At 42.4% G+C, this 23,775-nt stretch overlaps 1 protein-coding gene across 4 annotated transcripts in view; it reads left to right on the top strand.

Moving 5' to 3' along the window:
- Window positions 1-23,775, top strand: part of SGPP2 (sphingosine-1-phosphate phosphatase 2) — a 99,554-nt gene that overhangs the window by 37,668 nt on the left and 38,111 nt on the right. For 2 of the 4 annotated variants that reach the window (XM_075201860.1, XM_075201859.1), the window contains exon 1: window positions 3,095-3,400. The exons of the other annotated variants lie outside the window; for them this stretch is intronic. In XM_075201860.1, the coding sequence (XP_075057961.1) occupies window positions 3,164-3,400 (237 nt within the window). In that variant the 5' untranslated portion in view covers window positions 3,095-3,163. Of the gene's footprint in view, window positions 1-3,094; window positions 3,401-23,775 lie in introns of those variants that run through there. 4 annotated transcript variants of the gene reach the window in all.

The raw sequence follows: 23,775 nt of genomic DNA, 5'->3' as shown, positions 1-23,775 counted from the left end.
ACAAAGGGGGAACAGAGGTACACACACCAAGGGGGAAACAGATGTACACAAATAAAGGGGGGAACAGAGGTGCACACACAAATGGGGGGACAGAGGTACACACACACAAAGGGGGGAACAGAGATGCACACACACAAAGAGGGGAACAGAGGTACACACACACAAAGGGGGGAACAGAGATGCACACACACAAAGAGGGGAACAGAGGTACACACACACAAAGGGGAGAACAGAGATGCACACACACAAAGGGGAACAGAGGTACACACACACAAAGGGGGAAATGGATGCAGATAAACATAGGAGGGAACAGAGTTATACACACACAAAAGGGGGGAAAAGAGATGCACACATACAAAGACAGCTAGATAAAAAGGTATACATGCAAAGTTGAAGTCAGACTAACACGGGGGACGGGGGGGGGGGACGGGTATAGGCAGAGTTGCAGATTAAATAAGCAATGTAACATTACTATGCAAGGAGCCTGCACACTTCTTGATCACAGCTGGGCTTGCCAGATAGGTAAGACTAAAGAAAATGTAAATACTATTATGGAGGTGGGGTATGTTTGCATTGATTAGACAAGCCCTAATGAAGCAATATGCTCTTTATTGCTTGTTCATACATGTGAAGACGGATACTGCACAACACAAAAACATCTGATAATATTCATGGTGAACACTATTAGAAGCTTAATAGCCAAGCAGACATTTCTGAGAGCAAATGAAGAAGTTTGTAAATGGAGATCTTACTACAGGCCAATAGTGACAGAAAGAGAACTAAGACACTACTAGAGCAGTTAGCAGTTTAAAAAAAATATATAAATAAAAGCACAATAAACTATGCAGGCTCAATATTGCAATAAGGAAGGTGCCATACTGTATATCTACATAGTACTGGCTCAGTAGTGTCTGAGGTGGAAGTCGGACTATTAGCGGTGGTTATAATATGTCAGGAGCCAAAACTAGTCCCTGTGGATGATTAGCTGAGGTATAAAGCAATTTGTAAAGGTTCTGGTATTTTGAAAAATCCAGGTGGTCAGATTCTTCCACAAATAGACATAACTTAGCGCTTTTCAATGGTGTCCGTTTTATGCAGTTCTCATGCAGCCAATTGCAGAGATGTCTTTATTTTATTTAAAAAGCAAAACTGACGCATTTCTCCATTTATTCTGATGGTTTCATCAGCAGATGACTATCACACTATCCTCTGTAGTTGTTATTTGAAGTCCAGGGTTCTAATCACAGCACAACTTTCATTAGTCCATATCTGAGGTTTAATAAAACAGGTTTCATCGCTTCTGAGTTTGGAACTAAAAGTTAGAGGGGATTTCATTTGGCCGTGACACTGCCGAAAGTAACGCGGCTGGCGCACTATTACCGATATTACAGTAATAGTGCGCGTAATTACCGTTAAAACAGTAATTTCAATGCCAGCTTTTTGCTCGCAGCTCCATGAGACGCAAGCAGAAAGCAGGGTTGAAAATACCGTATTACCGGTAATAGGTTTAGCGCAAAAGGTTTTCTTGTTCACCATATGGCAAATCAAAATTATTGATTAAATAGCTCATGTATATCAAAGATAAATAACATTTTGGAATGCATTGTAGCATTCTCTTGGAGGCATAATATAGTCAACTTACAAATTAAACCCATATTGTACCACAAACTTGTGGAGATATTGGAGTAACTCCCTGGCGTATCTCATGTCATAATTTATATATAAATGTGTTTTATGCAGACTGCTTGATGCAAGTGATATTTATAGGATATTTAATCGACAAGCCATAATCGCTATTTTAATCCCCTATTAACCCACAGACCTGCAGTGTGTATTACTACGTCCAGTGTATCACGCACAGCCAACACAAACATCAATGCAAGATACATAATGTAAAATAGTGACAACATAGAATGAAAGAGGGACTTGGTGCGGCACCCGATTTGCACAGGACAGTCATGATTTTCAGGGGCAGAGGTGGACATGTACCTGTTGGAAAAGGGTATTGGTCTTTATATAATTGGGTGTGATTTAGTTGAACCTCGCCCGAGATTCAGGGGAAGCAGGAACTCTCCCAAGATTCATCAGAAAGAAAAGAAACCTTCTGCTACAGCTATCTGACCATTCTTAACATAAAAGAAGGCACAATGCAATTTTCACTTATGAGAGTAATGATGATTTCTTGTTTAGAGGGGAAGGAATGATTATTAATTATGTTACGGGGGTTAAATTATTTCATAAATTAATTACTGGGGCAAATTTCATTAATGATTATATGTAAGGGAAAATGTTTTTTATTTTATTATACTGGCATACTACTTCATTACCAGTGGCAGTATGGGCACAAGTGCATGCTGCCACTTGTAGTGCCTCATTTGTGAACTTTAAATGATGTCCCCATTTGGAAATATTATAAGTATTGGCACATCATAAAAAAGCGATTATTGTCCCACTGAGCCTGATCAGCACAGGGTTGAATTCCCTATAGGAATTGGGGCCACAAAAATTGTTTAGCTCCCACCCAGTGACAACATGGTGAATAGCACTGGGGGGGTCATCCACATGCTGAATGGCACTGGGGTTCATTCAAATCTTCAGTGGGGTCTGGAAAATTATGTAAAAGTTAATAAAAAGTTAATAAAACATTAGTTAAGCACATGGAACTACAAGTCTCAGCAAGCCCCATCAGCCATTAACTGCTTATACATGATGTTGCTTATAGGGTACTTATGATTATACAAATATATTAAAACATACATCTATGATGCAAGCCTTGTGATGCATAAAATGTGACTAAACAGTAACAAAATATTCTGATCATTGCACCCTGTGATATAGATGATCCTCACATCACCTACTATAGTAGCTCACTGTCCTGCACAGCAATAAAGGCATAATAGGTTGGTCTTATCATTGCAGATAGCATTAAGGAGACAGTTGTTACATTACTGTTGAATGTGTGAAGTGTGCTGCTGCTTGAATGGAGTTGGCAGTGAAAGTGTTACTGCTGCAGCCTCAGTTGTAAGGTGTGTGCAGGCACTAGGACCGCCCTGCACACCTGTTTCCCACGGTTTATACTCTGCTGTATCTATGCTGATCAAAGGGTAAAGGAGTGGACTGGATCTGTGCTGTTCCCACTTATACAGTTTCAATTACACATATCATGGCCCTGCATCTACTGAGAACTCTGCAGGATCCTCAGCTGGTGGCCCAATTCCAGAGGTCCTGTGGCCTGACCCTACAGCCAAAGGGTGAGGCTAATGGGGCAGCTGCAGGGCATGTGTCTGTACAGAGCTTCCAGGAGGGCTGGGGGAAGACAGCAGGGGGCAAGGGTGTTCCCCAGGAAAACGGCCACAAGAACTGTAGCAATGGATCATATTCAAATGGAACACATAAGCAGGTAATAAGATTACCTTAAACTTTATTCAAAGTAATAATAACATGGTTTAACTTTCAGGGACATGGTTATGTAAATATTAGGAATATCCCAAGCTTCCTCATTACTCATATTAGACTACTAGTTTGTACCATGCTCTGTCTTATTACATTGTCATTGTACTGGTTCTGTGTAATATGACACACATTATATCTTACCTTAAGGTGTGTTGTGGAGTCAAATTAAGTCAAGTGTCTTTTTGTGGCTTGAGTGTATTATGGTTTCCTGTGGCTTATTTGTATGTGACACTGTTGACAGAGTTGCAATTAAGAAAATATGACAATGTATTAAACAAAAGCACAGTTTGTTCCTATTGTTTCAAAATCAGTGACACACATCAGTGATTTTGAGATTGTGATCCCCTTTCATATAATTATTCTGCTTCCTTTTGTAGATGCTGTTTCTAATTTAATTCCTGGGTGTATTTTCATATAATATTACCAAATGCTTGTAACACAACCCCCTTTTATTCATGTCATTTGTACCACTGTAAAAGGGACTGTGACACAATATTTACATTTATTAGTAAATGATTGAAAAACACACCTAATAGAGAAGAAATGTAGCATGGAAAGTGGACAACGAATGGGGGCAGGGGGCACCTACCTGCAGTCTGGTCTCATAGGGGGGATATCTTGGGCTGGCTCACTGAGCCACCTGCATATTTCTTACCTTTAAAATGTTCCTAATAGGCTGCTGAGCCAAGTTTCTGCCCCCAAGCTAAAATTTGCCAGCCAGACCCTTATAGGACTTCTTTAATAACATTGTGAAACTTACTGTATAACTCCTAGCAACCTAATGTTAACTTTCATTCACAAAACTGTGCACGTTCCTGGTGGATGTCTGTGCAGATAGACTGAGAGGAGGCAAATATGGCAAAAAGAGTAGAAATGTGCCATTCGCCTTCATACATAGGCCCCATTATTTGGTAACTCGTCATTAAACATACAGTATTATGCTCGGGATCACTGTCCCATTTGGCCACATAAGTGGTCGGCCAAGTTGGGGGTGATGCAGCCATTCTGCAGCTAGGCACATTATCTGGATCACTTCTGGCTTTCGCTTGGACCCACAGCATTCATCTTCTAACCAGTTTTCCAACATATCTGGTAATATTCTGATTTAGTTCTGTGGGATTATTATCAGGCATCTCGCTTGTTTTGCGGTTACACCTTTTGCTGCAATATCCGGCAAATTAACCCATATGTTATCTGCCTCCCAGGTTCAGTCTATTCAGTATGTACTAATGTACTAATTTCCAGTTTGAATGACACTGTCATTCAAATTATTTATGGTTGTTTATCTAACTATTGTTAACTAAACAATAACTAACTATTGTCATACTGTCATTAGTTACTGTACCTGTGAAATGCATCAGAACAACAGAGTCAATGTGGAAGCCGTGTAAACAGCCAAAATATGGACTAAGGCAGAGGCGGATTATGGAAGAATTTTATTTAAAGCTATAGTAAATGATGTACTTCTTCAAACAGTAGTGGCATAAAAAATAAAGGACATAATTGACTACAAATTTACTTGATGAGTGCTTGGTACTCCTGCTAAATCGTGTTGGGAGTACCATCCACTTGGAACAAGAGTATCTTCCTGGGTGTAGAAAAGGTAGCGATGTATGTGTCAGAGCTATAGAATTGTAAGGTTCATTTATGGAGATCACAATTTACAGGCACATTTTATGTTTGCGCATACATATGTTCACACCATGGAACAGTGAGAACGTAGATTTTGTATCTCTAATCATTGCAGAGATGGAAATCTATTATGATCGCTATTTACCATTACATGTTCATTGGGGCAGAGTGAGCTCCACTCCCCAGGCTGGCAGCAGTAAGAGGACTCTTACAGCTTCACCAGCCAATCTGCAGAGCCTCTCTGTCACCCGGCTTTTCTGGTTTTGCCGGTGAAAGGGATTATTTCCCAATAATAAATAGACCCCACAATGTGGGACACTATTCATAATTATCACATTTGTCCGGTCCCCATTATTAATTAAAACGTTACTTTTTTTTCCTCCCAAAATACTGCTGTTCACCCTTATTCGTGTTTCATATAATTCCTAATAGTAAGGGGTGCTATCATTATTCCAAGTACATTAGCTTACATCGTCATTATGTATCTGTGCATACAGGGCTTAGGTTGGGCACATACTACAGGTTTTTCACCCGATTATCGGGCCAATCGCATGATAAACGAATGTTTGACCCGATATTGCATTAGTGTGTACGCTCCAACAATTAACTATTATCGTTCCTAAGCACATCGTATCCTTTGATTTTTAAACTGGACTAAAAATCTCATTCAACGATGGAATTATATTGTTCTAATTCTGAAGTGTGTATACACTCAAGACCAGCAGTGTAGGCAGATCTCTATAGAGTTTACAGAGTCGCCATCTTTTCAGCAGATGGTTATGACAGATGAAGATCACAGATCTGATGGTAAATCTTGTAAAACATCAATAGTGTGTACACATGAATCTGCATGCTGATCGAGACTTTCAATTAAAATTGTTAACAATATCCCATCGGGGGAAATTTAGTGCACACTGAAAACCAATGCTTTCATTGCACTTTAACTAAGTCATGTAAGTCTTTGGTTCTTTCTTGAAAGCCCTGTGGAACACATAAAATCAGGAACAGCTTCATGTATGTGCAGTTCCACCCTGACAGCTCATTTAAATACCTTGGGCCTGATTCATTAAGGATCTTAAATGAAGAGGTATCTTATTTCATTCTGCTGGACAAAACCATGTTACAATGCAAGGGGTGCAAACTAGTTTTCTGTTTTGCACATAAGTTAAATACTGACTGTCATGTGGCACAAAATACTTGATAGCTTATTTGTACTAGGGATGAGCGCACTCGGATTTATGAAATCCGAGCCCACCCGAACGTTGCCGATCCGAGTCGGATCCGAGACAGATCCGGGTATTGGCGCCAAATTCAAATCTGAAACTGAGGCTCTGACTCATAATCCCGTTGTCGGATCTCGCGATACTCTGATCCTATAAATTCCCCGCTAGTCGCCGCCATCTTCACTCGGGCATTGATCAGGGTAGAGGGAGGGTGTGTTAGGTGGTCCTCTGTCCTGGTAGATCTCGTGCTGTGCTGTTTAGTTCTGTGCTGTGCTGTTTAGTTCTGTGCTGTGCTGTGCTGTGCTGTGCTGTGTTCTGCAGTATCAGTCCAGTGGTGCCGTGTGCTGTGCTCTGTCCTTCTGAGGTCAGTGGTGCTGCTGGGTCCAGTGCTGTGTCCTGTTCAGTCCAGTGGTGCTGTGTCCTGTGCTCTGTGCTTCTAAGGGCATAGTTATTTCCCCAATATTCCCCTGTGTTTAAAAAAATAAAAAAAAGTTATTTAAAAAAATACCAAAAACTAATTTAATTTTTTTTAATTACCACAAAATTTGCACAATCAATCCTGCAGTATAAGCCCATTGGTACTGCAATATTACCAAGTTCACACATTCAGCAGTAAAAGTCCAGTGGTACTGCAATATTACAAAGTTTACACATTCTGCAGTATCAGTCCAGTGGTGCTGTGTCCTGTGCTCTGTCCTGCTGAGTTCCGTAGTGCTGCTGGGTCCTGTGCCGTGTCCTGTTCAGTCCAGTGGTGCTGTGTCCTGTGCTCTGTGCTTCTAAGGGCATAGTTATTTCCCCATTATTCCCAAGTTTTTAAAAAATAAAAAAAAAGTAAAAAAAAAATTACAATTAAAAATTAAAAAAAAAAATATATAATTATAACCAAATTTGCAAAACCAATCCAGCAGTATAAGTCCATTGGTACTGCAATATTACAAAGTTCACACATTCTGCAGTATCAGTCCAGTGGTGCTGTGTCCTGTGCTCTGTCCTGCTGAGTTCCGTAGTGCTGCTGGGTCCTGTGCCGTGTCCTGTTCAGTCCAGTGGTGCTGTGTCCTGTGCTCTGTGCTTCTAAGGGCATAGTTATTTCCCCATTATTCCCAAGTTTTTAAAAAATAAAAAAAAAGTAAAAAAAAATAAAAAATATATAATAATTATAACCAAATTTGCAAAACCAATCCAGCAGTATAAGTCCATTGGTACTGCAATATTACAAAGTTCACACATTCTGCAGTATCAGTCCAGTGGTGCTGTGTCCTGTGCTCTGTCCTGCTGAGTTCCGTAGTGCTGCTGGGTCCTGTGCCGTGTCCTGTTCAGTCCAGTGGTGCTGTGTCCTGTGCTCTGTGCTTCTAAGGGCATAGTTATTTCCCCATTATTCCCAAGTTTTTAAAAAATAAAAAAAAAGTAAAAAAAAATAAAAATTTTTAAAAAAATAAAATATATAATAATTATAACCAAATTTGCAAAACCAATACAGCAGTATAAGTCCATTGGTACTGCAATATTACCAAGTTCACACATTCTGCAGTATCTTGTGCTACATATAATGGAGACCAAAAATTTGGAGGATAAAGTAGGGAAAGATCAAGACCCACTTCCTCCTAATGCTGAAGCTGCTGCCACTAGTCATGACATAGACGATGAAATGCCATCAACGTCGTCTTCCAAGCCCGATGCCCAATCTCGTAGTACCGGGCATGTAAAATCCAAAAAGCCCAAGTTAAGAAAAAGTAGCAAAAAGAGAAACTTAAAATCATCTGAGGAGAAACGTAAAGTTGCCAATATGCCATTTACGACACGGAGTGGCAAGGAACGGCTTAGGCCCTGGCCCGTGTTCATGACTAGTGGTTCAGCTTCACCCACGGATCTTAGCCCTCCTCCTCCTCCCCCCCCTACAAAAAATTGAAGAGAGTTATGCTGTCAGCAACAAAACAGCAAACAACTCTGCCTTTTAAAGAGAAATTATCACAAATCCACAAGGCGAGTCCAAGGATGTTGGTGGTTGTCAAGCCTGACCTTCCCATCACTGTACGGGAAGAGGTGGCTCGGGAGGAGGCTATTGATGATGTAGCTGGCGCTGTGGAGGAACTTGATGATGAGGATGGTGATGTGGTTATTGTAAATGAGGCACCAGGGGGGGAAACAGCTGATGTCCATGGGATGAAAAAGCCCATCGTCATGCCTGGTCAGAAGACCAAAAAATGCACCTCTTCGGTCTGGAGTTATTTTTATCCAAATCCAGACAACCAATGTATGGCCATATGTAGCTTATGTAAAGCTCAAATAAGCAGGGGTAAGGATCTTGCCCACCTAGGAACATCCTCCCTTATACGTCACCTGAATAACCTTCATAGTTCAGTGGTTAGTTCAGGAACTGGGGCTAGGACCCTCATCGGTACAGGGACACCTAAATCCCGTGGTCCAGTTGGATACACACCAGCAACACCCTCCTCATCAACTTCCTCCACAATCTCCATCAGATTCAGTCCTGCAGCCCAAGTCAGCAGCCAGACTGAGTCCTCCTCAATACGGGATTCATCCGAGGAATCCTGCAGCGGTACGCCTACTACTGCCACTGCTGCTGTTGCTGCTGTTAGTCGGTCATCTTCCCAGAGGGGAAGTCGTAAGACCGCTAAGTCTTTCACAAAACAATTGACCGTCCAACAGTCGTTTGCCATGACCACAAAATACGATAGTAGTCACCCATTGCAAAGCGTATAACTGCGGCTGTAACTGCAATGTTGGTGTTAGACGTGCGCCCGGTGTCCGCCATCAGTGGAGTGGGATTTAGAGGGTTGATGGAGGTATTGTGTCCCCGGTACCAAATCCCGTCGAGATTCCACTTCACTAGGCAGGCGATACCAAAAATGTACAGAGAAGTACGATCAAGTGTCCTCAGTGCTCTAAAAAATGCGGTTGTACCCACTGTCCACTTAACCACGGACATGTGGACAAGTGGTTCTGGGCAAACGAAGGACTATATGACTGTGACAGCCCACTGGGTAGATGCATCCCCTTCCGCAGCAACAGCAACAGCTGCATCAGTAGCAGCAACTACAAAATGGCGGCTCGTGCAAAGGCAGGCAACATTGTGTATTACAGGCTTTAATAAGAGGCACAACGCTGACAACATATTAGAGAAAATGAGGGAAATTATCTCCCAGTGGCTTACCCCACTTAGACTCTCATGGGGATTTGTGGTGTCAGACAATGCCAGTAACATTGTGCGGGCATTAAATATGGGCAATTTCCAGCACGTCCCATGTTTTGCCCACACCATTAATTTGGTGGTGCAGCATTACCTCAAGAGTGACAGGGGTGTGCAGGAGATGCTTGCGGTGGCGCGCAAAATTGCTGGACACTTTCGGCATTCAGCCAGTGCCTACCGCAGACTAGAGGCACATCAAAAAAGCATGAACCTGCCCTGCCATCACCTCAAACAAGAGGTTGTGACGCGCTGGAACTCCACCCTCTATATGCTGCAGAGGATGGAGGAGCAGCAAAAGGCCATTCAGGCCTACACAGCCACCTACGACATAGGCAAAGGAGTGGGGATGCGCCTCAGTCAAGCGCAGTGGAGACTGATTTCCGTGTTGTGCAAGGTTCTGCAGCCATTTGAACTTGCCACACGAGAAGTCAGTTCCGACACTGCCAGCTTGAGTCAGGTCATTCCCCTGATCAGGCTGTTGCAGAAGCAGCTGGAGAAAGTGAGGGAGGAGCTGGTAAGCCATTGCGATTACACCAAGCATGTAGCTCTTGTGGATGTAGCCCTTCGTACGCTTTGCCAGGATCCGAGGGTGGTCACTCTTTTAAAGTCAGAGGAATACATTCTGGCCACCGTGCTCGATCCTCGGTTTAAAGCGTATGTTGTGTCTCTGTTTCCGGCGGACACAAGTCTACAGCGGTGCAAAGACCTGCTGGTCAGGAGATTGTCCTCTGAAGAGGACCGTGACATGCCAACAGCTCCACCCTCATTTTCTTCCACATCTATGGCTGCGAGGAAAAAGCTCAGTTTTCCCAAAAGAGGCACTGGCGGGGATGCTGATAACATCTGGTCCGGACTGAAGGACCTGCCAACCATTGCAGACATGTCTACTCTCGCTGCATTGGATGCTGTCACAATAGAAAAAATTATGGATGATTACTTTGCTGACACCATCCAAGTAGACATGTCAGACAGTCCATATTGTTACTGGCAGGAAAAAAAGGCAGTTTGGAAGCCCCTGTACAAACTGGCTCTATTTTACCTGAGTTGTCCCCCCTCCAGTGTGTACTCGGAAAGAGTTTTTAGTGCAGCGGGGAACCTGGTCAGTGAGCGGCGAAGGAGGTTGCTTCCTCAGAACGTTGAAAAAATGATGTTTATAAAAATGAATAATCAATTCCTCAATGAAGTACAGCACTGCCCTCCAGATACTACAGAGGGACCTGTGGTTGTGGAGTCCAGCGGGGACGAATTGATAATGTGTGATGAGGAGGAAGTACACACTGTAGGGGGAGAGGAATCAGAGGTTGAGGATGAGGACGACATCTTGCCTCAGTAGAGCCTGTTTAGTCTGTACAGGGAGAGATGAATAGCTTTTTTGGTGTGGGGGCCCAAACAAACCAATCATTTCAGCCAAAGTTGTTTGGTAGGCCCTGTCGCTGAAATGATTGGTTTGTTAAAGTGTGCATGTCCTATTTCAACAACATAAGGGTGGGTGTGAGGGCCCAAGGACAATTCCATCTTGGACCTTTTTTTTTTGCATTATATGACCAATCAACAGTCGTTTGCCATGTTCAAAAATTAAAACCAAATTTAAAAAAATTCAAGAAATTAAACCAAAAGTAAAATGCCGTGTCATAATTTAAAACAAGAGGTATTGACGTGCTCTAAAACTACTGTATTGTTGTTTATATTTTATAAACACTACACTTGAAAGCTTGAGTCTTTCAATAAAAAAGTAACTGTCCATTGCACGAATATTTGCAACAGGGACAATTTTAGGGTTAAGAAAGTCAACTAATAACACTTCGACGCTGTCTGTCTTTATAAACACTACACTTGGAAGTTGGAGGAGGTATTGTGGCCCCGGCACCAAATTGTGTACCGGGGCCACCACACTACGCAGTCCATACCCTTTTTTGGTGGAATTCTGACACGTGGAGGGTTTTTTAATTATATTGTGGCCTCGGTACCAAATTGTGTACCGGGGCCACCACACTACGCAGTCAAGATAGATAGATGCGTATCATAGATAAAGTACATTCAGTGGTGTGGGGCAAATTGAAAAATATTCAAAATGCACTGACATTATCAAAAACAAGAGGTTGTCACACGCTAAAACTCCAACATGTATATGATGGAGAGGATGGAGGAGCAGCCGTATGTGTAGTGTAATGCAGACCTGTTGAAGGTTTTTTATATATTTTATTGTGGTGCCCAGTGCCCACTCCTCTAGGCAGTCCAGGTACATTTATTGGTGCGATTCATAAAAGTTCAGGGTTTTTAATATATATTGTGGTGACCCACTCCTCTACGCAGTCCAGGTACATTTATTGGTGCGAATCATACAAGTTGATGGTTTTCTTATTATATATATTGTGGTGACCCACTCCTCTACGCAGTCCAGGTACATTTATTGGTGCGAATCATACAAGTTGATGGTTTTCTTATTATATATATTGTGGTGACCCACTCCTCTACGCAGTCCAGGTACATTTATTGGTGCGAATCATAAAAGTTCAGGGTTTTTAATATATATTGTGGTGACCCACTCCTCTACGCAGTCCAGGTACATTTATTGGTGCGAATCTAACAAGTTGATGGTTTTCTTATTATATATATTGTGGTGAACCACTCCTCTACGCAGTCCAGGTACATTTATTGGTGCGATTCATAAAAGTTCAGGGTTTTTAATATATTGTGGTGACCCACTCCTCTACGCAGTCCAGGTACATTTATTGTTGCGATTCATAAAAGTTCAGGGTTTTTAATATATTGTGGTGACCCACTCCTCTACGCAGTCCAGGTACATTTATTGGTGCGATTCATAAAAGTTCAGGGTTTTTAATATATATTGTGGTGACCCACTCCTCTACGCAGTCCAGAAAGATACCTTGTTGCAACGTTTTGGACTAATAACTATATTGTGAGGTGTTCAGAATACACTGTAAATTAGTGGAAATGCTTGTTATTGAATGTTATTGAGGTTAATAATAGCCTAGGAGTGAAAATAAGCCCAAAAACTTGTTTTTCAAACTTTTTATGTTTTTTTCAAAAAAAATCCGAATCCAAAACCTTAAATCCGAACCGAGACCTTTCGTCAAGTGTTTTGCGAGACAAATCCGAACCCCAAAAATAACGAAAATCCGGATCCAAAACACAAAACACGAGACCTCAAAAGTCGCCGGTGCACATCCCTAATTTGTACACTGAAATGTACAAGTTGATATTTGTGTGCTATATGAAAAAACAGTCAGAATTTAACTTATGTGCAAAACAGAAAACTAATTTGCACCCCTTGCATTGTAACATGGTTTTGTCCAGCAGACTGAAATAAAATACATCTTCATTTAAGACTATTAGCCCTCTGGAATAGCCAAGGACCAGTGCTGGGCTCATCCATCTTACTGTGCAAAATTCTAATGTGTAGTTTCTTAGAAATATGTGTGCAGTCCAAAAACAGACATTTGTGACATGACCCTCTGCTCCTCTGTCCCACAAATTCCCATTGCAGTAGCACCCCTAATAAAGGACACCGTACTGAGCAGTGGAGAGAATATGGCAATCTTATTTATTTTCCATCATATCCTTAAGGGGAGGGGCGTACTGGAGAACTAAGCTCCCCCATATCTCCCTCTCTCGACTGAGTGTTTAACGGACTGGGATACCAGCAGGGCCTAGTCTAAGGCACGCCCCTGTGGACATGCCACCATCATAAGACCATGTCCCCTGTCAGATGCCAGATACCCAATGTTGGGAGGTATGATGACACTCCATGTGTCTGTGATGTGTGCTGTACGGAGGAGATGTGAGATTATATTGCAGAATGGACTCCAGTCCCTTTGTGTGCTATATATTCTGGTCCTCCAGAATGGGTGTCTGGTCAAAGCATGGTGAAAGCATACTTGCCTTCCCTCCCTGAAACATCAGGGTGCCCCACGAATTTTGGGGAGTTCTTCCAGACCCCCATGAGGTCAGCCCTTTCTCCTTGATCCCACCCACGTCCTATTGAAGTGGGTGGGATGGGGGTTCAATGACGCAATTTGCAGTGAATTGCTTCCTTTTGGCCCCTGTGGCATAATGCAACAATCATGATTTGCAGCGCTACGCCCCCCTGCACTTGCCAATTGACCTCCCCTCCAGTTGCCAAGTGTGACTGGATCACTATTAAATAACTTTTGGTAAAAATATTTAAAGGAAATAGCGCAGGGCGCATATTTATATAATTGCATAGGCACTTATTTTTTTGTATTGTATATATTCTGAGATAGGGAATCGTTATTTCTGAGACCAGGGTAGAGACTGGTCTTTCCTGTTTTCACCTTACTGAAGGATATGCCTTATTTGTGATGCATATATCTGATACAATAGGCCTTTGTGGATGGAGGTCTTGTGTGTATTGGGATGTATTTAGTATGGCAGTGTCATTGTTTAGGATTTGTAAGGTTGCTAGTGGAAACCTCCAAATAGGCATATGTGCAAGGGAGTCTGATAGCAGGAAGTGCTAACCAAGTTTTGTGATGAAGTGTCATGCCTGCTCTGGCCAAAGGCCCAGCAGGGGGTCGTTACTGTGTGGCCTTTTGTCCAGAGTGATTTTCATAGATAAGTGTAAATTTTGTTAGTCTTGAAATGCATGTAAATCCATGTTTGTGTAAATAGAGTATATCCTGATTCTAAATTAGACTATTTATGAACTGTATAAAAGATGAGCTGTGTGAGCATGTAAGTGTTCTTCTGATTCTCATCTGACTTAAATCACTGGTACCACTAACCAGTGTTCGCAAATAAACCATCTTGCTTCAAAGACCTGCTTAAAAACATCTTCAATATCGTTGTATTCCTGTGATCTACAGATTAGACCCTAAACCTAATCCGTTCTCCGGCTGTCTCTGAGGTTTTGGACCCAAGTGTTTACAGTACCATCGCTCTGTTTGCTACCGCAGCTCTGGTCAGTGTGATAGGCCATGGGGGACCCATTCACAGCAACCCGGATCCATAGTAAGAGGTCCGGAGTAACCAGCCCAGGTACACCAGTAACGAGACACGCTAGCAGCATCGGTGACACAGAAGGAATGTGGTTCTGAGTGCCATAGAAGGAGCTCAGTGGTGGCAGCAGGCCCCTCCCACTGTGCAAGGAGGGGCATATTCGTAATAATGAAAGGGAATGATGGCAAAGTAAGCCCAGCCGGTTCCCAGCAACAATAGACAGGGTGGCATAGGCGGTCCATCCATATGGGTTATAGCTGTAATTTGTCCCTTTGTGTGCTTTGAGCACAAAAAAGTTTGAAAACCTATCCTGTATATGCTGTAGATTTGGTCCCTGCACTTGTTCCACTCAGATCAGTATAAGCACTGCGTTTAGAATGCAGGAGGATCTGAGCACCTCCACATTTTGTGTAGAGGGGTTGCTAGGAAACAAGGAGACATCATTATGACATAATAGAATATAATTTCCTTGAGATGTAGGAAATGGATCTCCACAACACTAATACAATTAGATCCAACGTACTCGGTATCTAATAGCACCATATAATGAGTATAAACTATTATTTAATATAGATAACATTATAGCACTAAATATATTCGGTGTATAGGAGAGTTTAATCCGACTTCTCCCCAGTTTAAAGGCTCTCCCAGAAAAACAAAGAAAAATAGAATTAAGGCAATTAATTAATTAATTAAAGTAGGAAAAAAATTACTAAAACAGGAAAAAATTCCATCGTTCCCTAACCTCCTGCCCACCTTGATAAAGACACAGTTGTTTTCTGTGAGTGTATCAGCCAAACTTCTACAAATGGTGCCAGCCCTCTTAATATATGTACTTCTCCCTTTCATACTGACAGGACTATTTATCAAAGGGGATAAGAAAAACCTTTGTACCTAGTTATTACGTAACCATATCAAATCTAGTATAAAGTACCTATATATAATCCTTCCGAATCCCTCCGCTTGTTGTCTTCAGGAAAGTTATACTCCTCCTCTTGCTATGCTCAGGTAGTGTTACACCTGGGCCTTAACACGCTCCATCCAAAATCATGAACTTTACAGATATCTGTTTTTTTTTTCTTGTGAACAAAGTATTTAATTACATATAGCTCCCAATAGAGCTTTATGAAAACTCTTCCATAGAGCTCTTGTGTATAACTATGGATGGACTACAATGCACTCTCTTACAGGGGAAAAGAGTACATTAGTGATATTACCACAGTCAGGTTGAAAAGGAGAGTAAGAGTGAAGGTAGAGATTCACGTGATAAGCAGGGATCCAATGGTATTCTGGGCTGCAGAGCGATACACATGTAGTAAATTAGTTCAGAATCTTTCCAACTTTTATATACTACCCTCCTGGGCCATCATTATACAAAACGCTTCATTATGCCCCACCCAGGGCCATCTTAACAACATTATAAATCCCCCTTAACTTACGTTTCAATCGCCCTGTTCTTCGAGTCGAATCCTCTTCTGTTCTTCGTCGCCGTTCTGCACTTGCAGTGAATGTCATCACGCCCGACATTCACTGCGAGCGCAGCAAGAAAGAGGGGACCAGGATCACCACCTGACCTGAACGGTCAGGTGACCGCAAAAGAAAAGTTTTGTTTGGTTTTTTTCTATAGGATTCCTGCCTCGGTCCCCTTTGTCCGCTTGTCCTGCCCATCGTGCCCAGTCGGAAAGACGGACCTGGCCCCACCTGCACCCAGCAGGGTACATGCTCTTCTGGGTGACTCCCCAAACTTCAACAGTCTCTAGGACATTCTGGGAGAGTAGGTAAGTATAACTGAAGATAACAACAAGAAGCATAGCTAGCTCAGGACATACGTTGCACCCATCAACAGATCTGCTCAGATATTGCTACTATGCAGGCACATTGTGAGATTAATTCATATTATACTTAGATTACTTAGTAAACAGATTGTGTATGTGATAGACTTTGCATAATTCAGAGATTTTAGTCCATTTTTATTTATGCAATGCGTCTCTTGTGTTTATCGTGATACATGGAAGAATTGTCTGAGCTTTTAAACTGTTAAATGTAGACGGCTACAGATCAATATTTTTTGGTCTCCTCTGTGTCTGGCACATGGTAACCTTGCCACAGGGCAACTAAAATTCTCTGAGTTCCACTACAAATTGCGGCCAATCAAACAAATGAGGATAGTGTTTGATGAATAAGGCTGCACAATCAAATACTTATCAGCAAGGACATTCTATGCTTATTACCAGAAATGGTGTGTGACAGAGACTGAATAGCTCACACTCCTCTAGAAGTGCTGGCAGACAGCTCACAAATTAATCACATGTTCAGCTCTTTCTCTCTGTGAAATCGGTTGCATCTCACAAGCAATTGTGAATTCCATCTGGATGTTCCATGGTCTTTGGATCAAACACAAGCGGTTACCACGATATCCACTGATAGAAATGTCTGGATGACATTTGAGCACATAATTTTTTTTTTACATTTTTATGTTTAGATGAAAAATGACTGTAATTGCATTTAATACTACTGCTGGGCGGCATTACCCAGCTTGTTTTACCAGCTTGTCTGTCATGTACTGTCTTGAACACCAACATTCTTCCTGGTTGTCTGGAATGTGAATGTGATAAACCCATCTTTCTGGTTTGACCATGAAAACATTTCCCCATTGTGTAAGCCGTCTAGGTGTGTATCTTCTTGTATACAAATGTAATATTTTAATTTTCTGTTAGAAGAAACGTCTTCACCTAAAACCTGTATTTAAACATAAAATATTATTACTATACTATAAAATAATATTGCTGCTTGCAATAGTCCTAAATATATATGTGTGTGTGTGTGTGTATATATATATATATATATATATATATATATATATATATATATATATATATATACACACACACACATATATATTTAGGACTATTGCAAGCAGCAATATTATTTTATATATATTACACACACACACATTCCCGTGTTTTAACAGGACCTGTGATGTCTGGTATGTTACATTTGCTGTGCTGAGTGCAAGTTATTGTATTAATAACCATTTTAGAATGGGGGAAGCCCAGTATCTCTCTCCTTCAACAAGTAAGATATTTAATGTAGGATATATTACTGCAGTGTATAAGTGCCTCTGTACATTATTGATGTCCCTGTGAACATGGTTGAAGTATGTAACACTGTTGTAGGCCCGGCCCTAGAGGAAAGCCCTACCTCCCAGGGCCTCACAGGGCTCTCCGGTCTGACAGTATATTCAGGCTATAACTTGGCTCAGAAGTTACTGATAATTAAAGACATTCTCAAAAAAAATGATGTCATAGTGGAATCTGAGTTTCCCACATTCCCAACTTGAAAGATAGCATGCAGGTCACACACACCCTTCCCCATATCTGCATTCCTGATGACTTTTAAGAACTTGCAAAGGAGAGTGGGGGGTGCCTGCATGCTGTCTTTCTTGTAAGACCAAAGCTGAGAAACTGTGCCTTAGGCTGTCCTTATTTACTCCACATCCCTCAACTGTGTATCTGACAGAAAGCAACTACGTTGTATTATTCTAATGTACACTAAGAAAACTGAAGGGCAGGGAAAAGATATTGTACCAGGTAATTACCAATCAAATGCTGTCATTTTCCTAATGGTGTCTAGAAAACAAAAGAAAATTTGTAGTTGTTAGTGACCGTATATTATTCATTGTGCACCAGTTTTATACTCTCAACATTTCATTTGGCCAAAGTGGGACACAAATAGATTTATGTTGACACATTTTTACTTTGCGTTTGTAGACATGACGCACAACTTGACAGTCTTTCAAACACACAGAACCACAAAACACGTTTTACAATACATAGCTACAGATACTATAGATCCATGCAAGTCATTGCATAAGACTAAAACGGGGTACTGTTTGGATGAAGGGACTGTCCCTAAAATAATGGATATTTGTGGAGTACAGGTGCATGTAAAGGCTGTGTAACAGTCTGTTTCATGTGTGTACAGATTTAATTGGCTGATCTGGCAAGTTCTGCACTGTAAATTGATGTTTACAGTCATACAGAAAAAGACACCGGTAATTTACAGTGTGGGAGCCTGGAAGGATAATTAAGCTTCATGTAAATGGCATGGTGGAGCAAATGTGGAACACAAAAATTGTATTGCTGGAACTCTACATCTCTATAAAACTGTCTGTTCCACTGCGAATTTTCACAGCCGTTTCGCTCGTCTCTGGTGGGGTGGAAATGCAGGAGACAGTGGTCTCAATCCCTGCTCCCTACCCCAAAACACAGTGTTTAAAGTGAGAGTGATTCCATAATGCCAACACCAGAGCTGCCAAGAGGAAATTTAGGCCCTTGTACAGCAACTTTTTGGGGCCCTTCCATAGCCTCCAAAGGGCCACACCAGATTGGTGGCACCCCCCCTCTCCACCTTTTATGTGCTCCTGGTCAATACTACTTATCTTCATGTGTCTCAGTGGCATGGCCTATTAGAGATGGTGCTCTAAGTGGTATGGGGTTTGGCGGCATCCCATACCGCCATTTCTCCCACTGATCTGACTGATTGGTACCTGTGTGTGTGTGTGTGTGTGTGTGTGTGTGTGCTCCTATTGCTATACAATCTGCGAGTTGCTGCAACCCCTCCTCCCCCTGGATAAGACAAGCGCTGTGGATATGTCTAAGCTACACCCAACTACATTGCAGCTACAAACCAGATCAGACGCACTCTTCCGCAGGGGCCTCGGCCACCAGCTCTTGGCACCGCTGCTACCCTGGTGTCCATGGGGCTTACTTGACTCCAAATTGCCTCCAAAGAATGCGCAGCTTCCTCGGGTCCTCTCCTACAGTGCTGCTAGTCTGCTTTTACCTCTCATGTGGTGACTGATGCCAGTGGGGTCCATGAGTGGCAGAGGGACCTGCCACACCGAGTATGTGACTGTAGGGGCGTGCAGACAAGCACAGTGTGGCTAAGTAACAAGATTATCAGGAAGTCAATATTATTATTATTTTATGTCATCTCTGGCTATACAGTATATGAAACAACATTTGCTATGCTTAATACATGAACCACTTTGTTTAATACATCCCACATGTAGGGTTATTTATGAACGGCAAACTGTGTCCACCTGCAATGCTTATTCATGTGCCCCAGCTCTGCAGTCTTCTCTATTGTCTCATTCTCCTCCTTCCTATCCCTTCACATCCCACCTGCCCATTATCCCTACCCCAGTCATCCATCACCCCATTATTCCACCCTCCTACAACTTGAACCATTTAGCCTGGACCACCGAGCCTAATGTTACATCTGCCCCTATTATCTCCCATCCTCCTCCATACTCTCCACAATGTAAGATCTCACCATCAGGGCAGTATACCCATGTCTGTTCACACTGATGTCTGTTTTGTAGTCCCTTTCATGTTTCTGTATGCCATGTGATTTTGTTCTGTTCATTTTATCCAAACCTTTATTATGCTGCCTAACTGTACCCATGTTATTATGTTTGCTCTTTTCATGTGTTTTATATGTATGATTATGGCAGGCGCTACATAATCTGTGGCACTATACAAATAAATGCTCGTCCCCCTGCATCTGGTTGCTGATACTTCTGATTGGCCGACCTTCGGGTGAGGAGTATATGGCCTCTACCAGTGCTCCAGCGTTCCAGTGTGCTAACTCTTATTGTCTTTGGTTCCTGACTTCGGCTATTCTCCTGACTGTCTTTTGGATTGTCACTGGCTTGAATTCCTCCAGGTGATCTTGACCCTTGGTTTGTAAAGTCGCTCCCCTCCTATTCTGACTCGGTACTGTTTCTGTCCACTCGGTTCTGACCCAGATTGCCTGACCACTCTTCATCTGCTTCACTGGTGGCTGTTCTGGAGAACCACGACCTGCGTGTCCCTTGTGGCTAAATACAAACTTCCTTGCAGGGATCCCTGGTGATGACCAGGGGTGCGTTAGACTCCGCGCCTCCAGTTTCAGCAGCGCAAATACCAGCAAGTTGTCATCACCTTACATTAAGTGTGACAGTTATGTGGGAACAGGGGGGGGGGGTTGTTCTAAAGATAATTTCAAACTTAAATTTCATGCACACTTTCCTTACCGCCACTTCTAAATTTCCACTTCGACCACTGACTACAATAGTATTGTGACCTCACCAGTAATGGTCTCAGCATGGTGAGGTTGGGGTGAGGTCTTATTTGTCTCAATTGGAATCTTTGGAAGGTATGTAGTACAAAGAAAATAGTCAGTTTGAGAGAGGTTCCAATTGCAGCAATAAGTTAATGGTATGTGTGTTTTCCATAGTTCTATTTTCATTCATTCTTTTCATTGTAGCACTTTTTATTTCTGCGATATCTGTGGGAATTCTTCCTTCACCAGCACTTTTTTAAAAGCTGTGTATTTATATCTTGCGGACATGATGTAGGTTGGTGCTTTTAGAATTAAGCATTAAAATAGATGTCATGCATATGTTAAAGTTGCACTTTTGTCTTGACAATGATGGATGGAGGCTGCATATTATGTGATGCCATAATCTGTGTGCATTTTGAGCGAAGATTTCCTCAACCCTTCTTCAGTCCTTTTGAGTCTGGTATTTATTTTTTGCAAGTCTGTTCTTGTATATGAAAAAAATTGTAATTACATTGTACTTTAGAAAATTCTACAACCCTATATAAATAACTGGTAAAAAATAGTTCCGATTGAAAAGAGTAGTACTATAGAGAATATAATACATATAGTTGCCTACTCTCCCAGGGTTGTCCGGGAGACTCCTGGAATAATGGGAGGCCACCTGGACTCCTGAGAAGGTAGGTTAACTTCCTAGGTCCTAATGGTGCCTCCTGAACTGCTGGTAGGCACAATGTCGGCACTCGCATGGCTGGTGTGGGGAAGAGAGAGAAAGTGGTGAGAAGGGTTGGGGGACAAGGAGAGATGTGAGAGGGACCTGGTCCTATGTATATGTGTGTGTGTTCCACCTGGTGCTGCTGGTCTAGGAAAGTTTTGATGGAGATAGCCACACTTTTGTATCCCCATTGCATAGATGGGTATATACTGCTTTTCTTTAGTTATTACCCAATGCTGTTCCTTTAGTTATTACCCAAACCTGTGTTCTCGGCTCACCGCCCATCTCTGTCATGGGTTTGGGAGATAAGCCCCATGGCTGCCCTATGTTGCATTTGTGGTGCCTTTGGACCTGCCGTTAATACAGGACCCACACCTGCTACCCTCTCATCATATTCCCTGCTTCTTGCTATGCCTAATAATTGCGCACATAACCATGCTGTAGACGGACCCATTTGGCCATTTGTTAAAACCACATTCCCTGACCTTTCTTGTACACTTATTGCCCTTTCCTGTGAGCGATACCTTTAGTGTTACAGCAGGAAGCATATTCATTGGGACTCTCAAGAAGGACATGACTAATGGTTTTTGGTTTACATTAAAATAAATCATTTCTCCTTGAATATCTGCTGCATTTCCTGTTCCAGCTCGAGGTTTAACGTCTGCTGCCATTTGTCAAACACAATCGCCTACTACCCAATGCTGTGCCAGCAATGCAAACAGTTCTTCTTTAAATGTATCCGTGGTGCTACCTGACCCTCAGTCTCACTCCTGTGCCATGTGATGACCCTGCTGAAGGGAACATAAGCCCTCTGTCCATTGTAGCCAACATTGTCCAGCTCCTAATTTCTCTTTCTCCAAACATGATGACAAGTAGGAAATGTTTCAACCATTGCTGGATACTTCCTTGACTGTGAGGAAAAAAAAGGCAGCCAATAATAACATGCCAAGTACTATTGCATATTACTTAACCCTCTTTTTCCAGTGACACTTGCTACCCGCGTATTATTTGGCAAACCTGATGTCCACCTGCTAGCAATTGAAGCATCCTCAGGTCACCATCTTGCTTTTGGCTTGGCCATCCTTGCCTGTCGCCTTCATAATCTGCCCCCTGCACCCCTGACCAGTTGCCATAAACACCTTCACCTTATTTTTACCTCCTGTCCTGCTCTTTCCTTGCCTATTATCCAACAAGGATGGGCTCTGGGCCTTCTGCCTATTTTCATAATCTTATATCCTCGAAGCTTCAGTTGATGCAGACCTCCTCCCTTGGGATGACCTCTCCCTATCATCTCTAATGGTTTCTTCTACTCAATCGCCAAAGATTCCAGCCCTGACTAGTTCAAAGAAAGTTTAAACAAACTTGGGGATTTGCTTCCTCCACTTATGCCCTCTGTTATTACTGGAAAAAAGAGGTGGATGTGAGTACGTCCTTTGACTTTATATCCCCCTGACGTGATACTGCTCAATCCTACTTTCCTCTTCTTCCCCTTTGGCACCTATGCCAGTCCCATAATATCTCAACTATTCCCCTTGAGGAAAAATGTCGCTGTTCCTCCTCCTGAGCCAGCAAGACTTCCCCCTGCTCACCTAGCGACAGTGGGATGAATGACAGACACCCTGCTGCGGTCATGACCCACTGGCTGATTCCTATTGGCTGCTTTAAAGAACAACTAACAATGTGGGGGAGGGGGTTGTTGTTGTGCTGTTGTGTTGTTTTGTTTTACCCCTCTTCAACCCACCTCCCTGCAATTGGTAAAACTGAGGAATTCCACCCTCCCGCTTGCTAACTTAACCGTGGTGACACCCGGCCTGCTCTATTCTGCAGATGGCACCTTCTGAATGTATCAAGGAAGCTGATTGGCTGAATCCACATTATATATCATAAAGCGTGTTTGCCAACCCGCCTACTAGAAACTAGAACTCAATATACATATCATTGCTACAAAGTATTTCTGTTTACTTCCATGTCAAGTATTAGAGAGAGCGAGGTTATAATCTTTATTTAGAAGTAGATTGCCTTATTTCTAGAGATGGGCGGGTCCAGTTCCCCGAGAACCGAACCCACCCGAACTTTGCCTATCCGAGTACCGAGCTGAGTATCTCGGTACTATCCCGCCTGCTCCGAATCCAAATCGAGGCCGAGCATCATCGTGACGTCATCGGGGCTCGGTTCTCGCGATACTTCAAGATTATAAATACACGCCTCCACAGCAATCCATCGCCATTTGACAGAGGGAGAGAGCAGGGTGTAGTCACAGGCTGATTAGAGCAGGGACAGAGAATCCAATATTCTTATTGCAATTGCTGTAACAAAAATCGCTAGAGAGGAGGATAGAGGTTTATTTTTATTTTTTTTTATATTTGGCACTCCCCAGTGCTTTTGGGGTGTCATCGTCCCCCCTCCCCCCCTAATTGTGCATAAATATTTCTGGCTGTCAAAAGTCATATTTGTCAGCA

The sequence above is a fragment of the Mixophyes fleayi genome, chromosome 3 (genome assembly GCF_038048845.1).
Source record: "Mixophyes fleayi isolate aMixFle1 chromosome 3, aMixFle1.hap1, whole genome shotgun sequence".
In the NCBI taxonomy this organism is placed as follows: domain Eukaryota; kingdom Metazoa; phylum Chordata; class Amphibia; order Anura; family Limnodynastidae; genus Mixophyes; species Mixophyes fleayi.
Note: the sequence above shows the minus strand (reverse complement) of the source record. Positions and strands in the feature narration are given on the sequence as shown.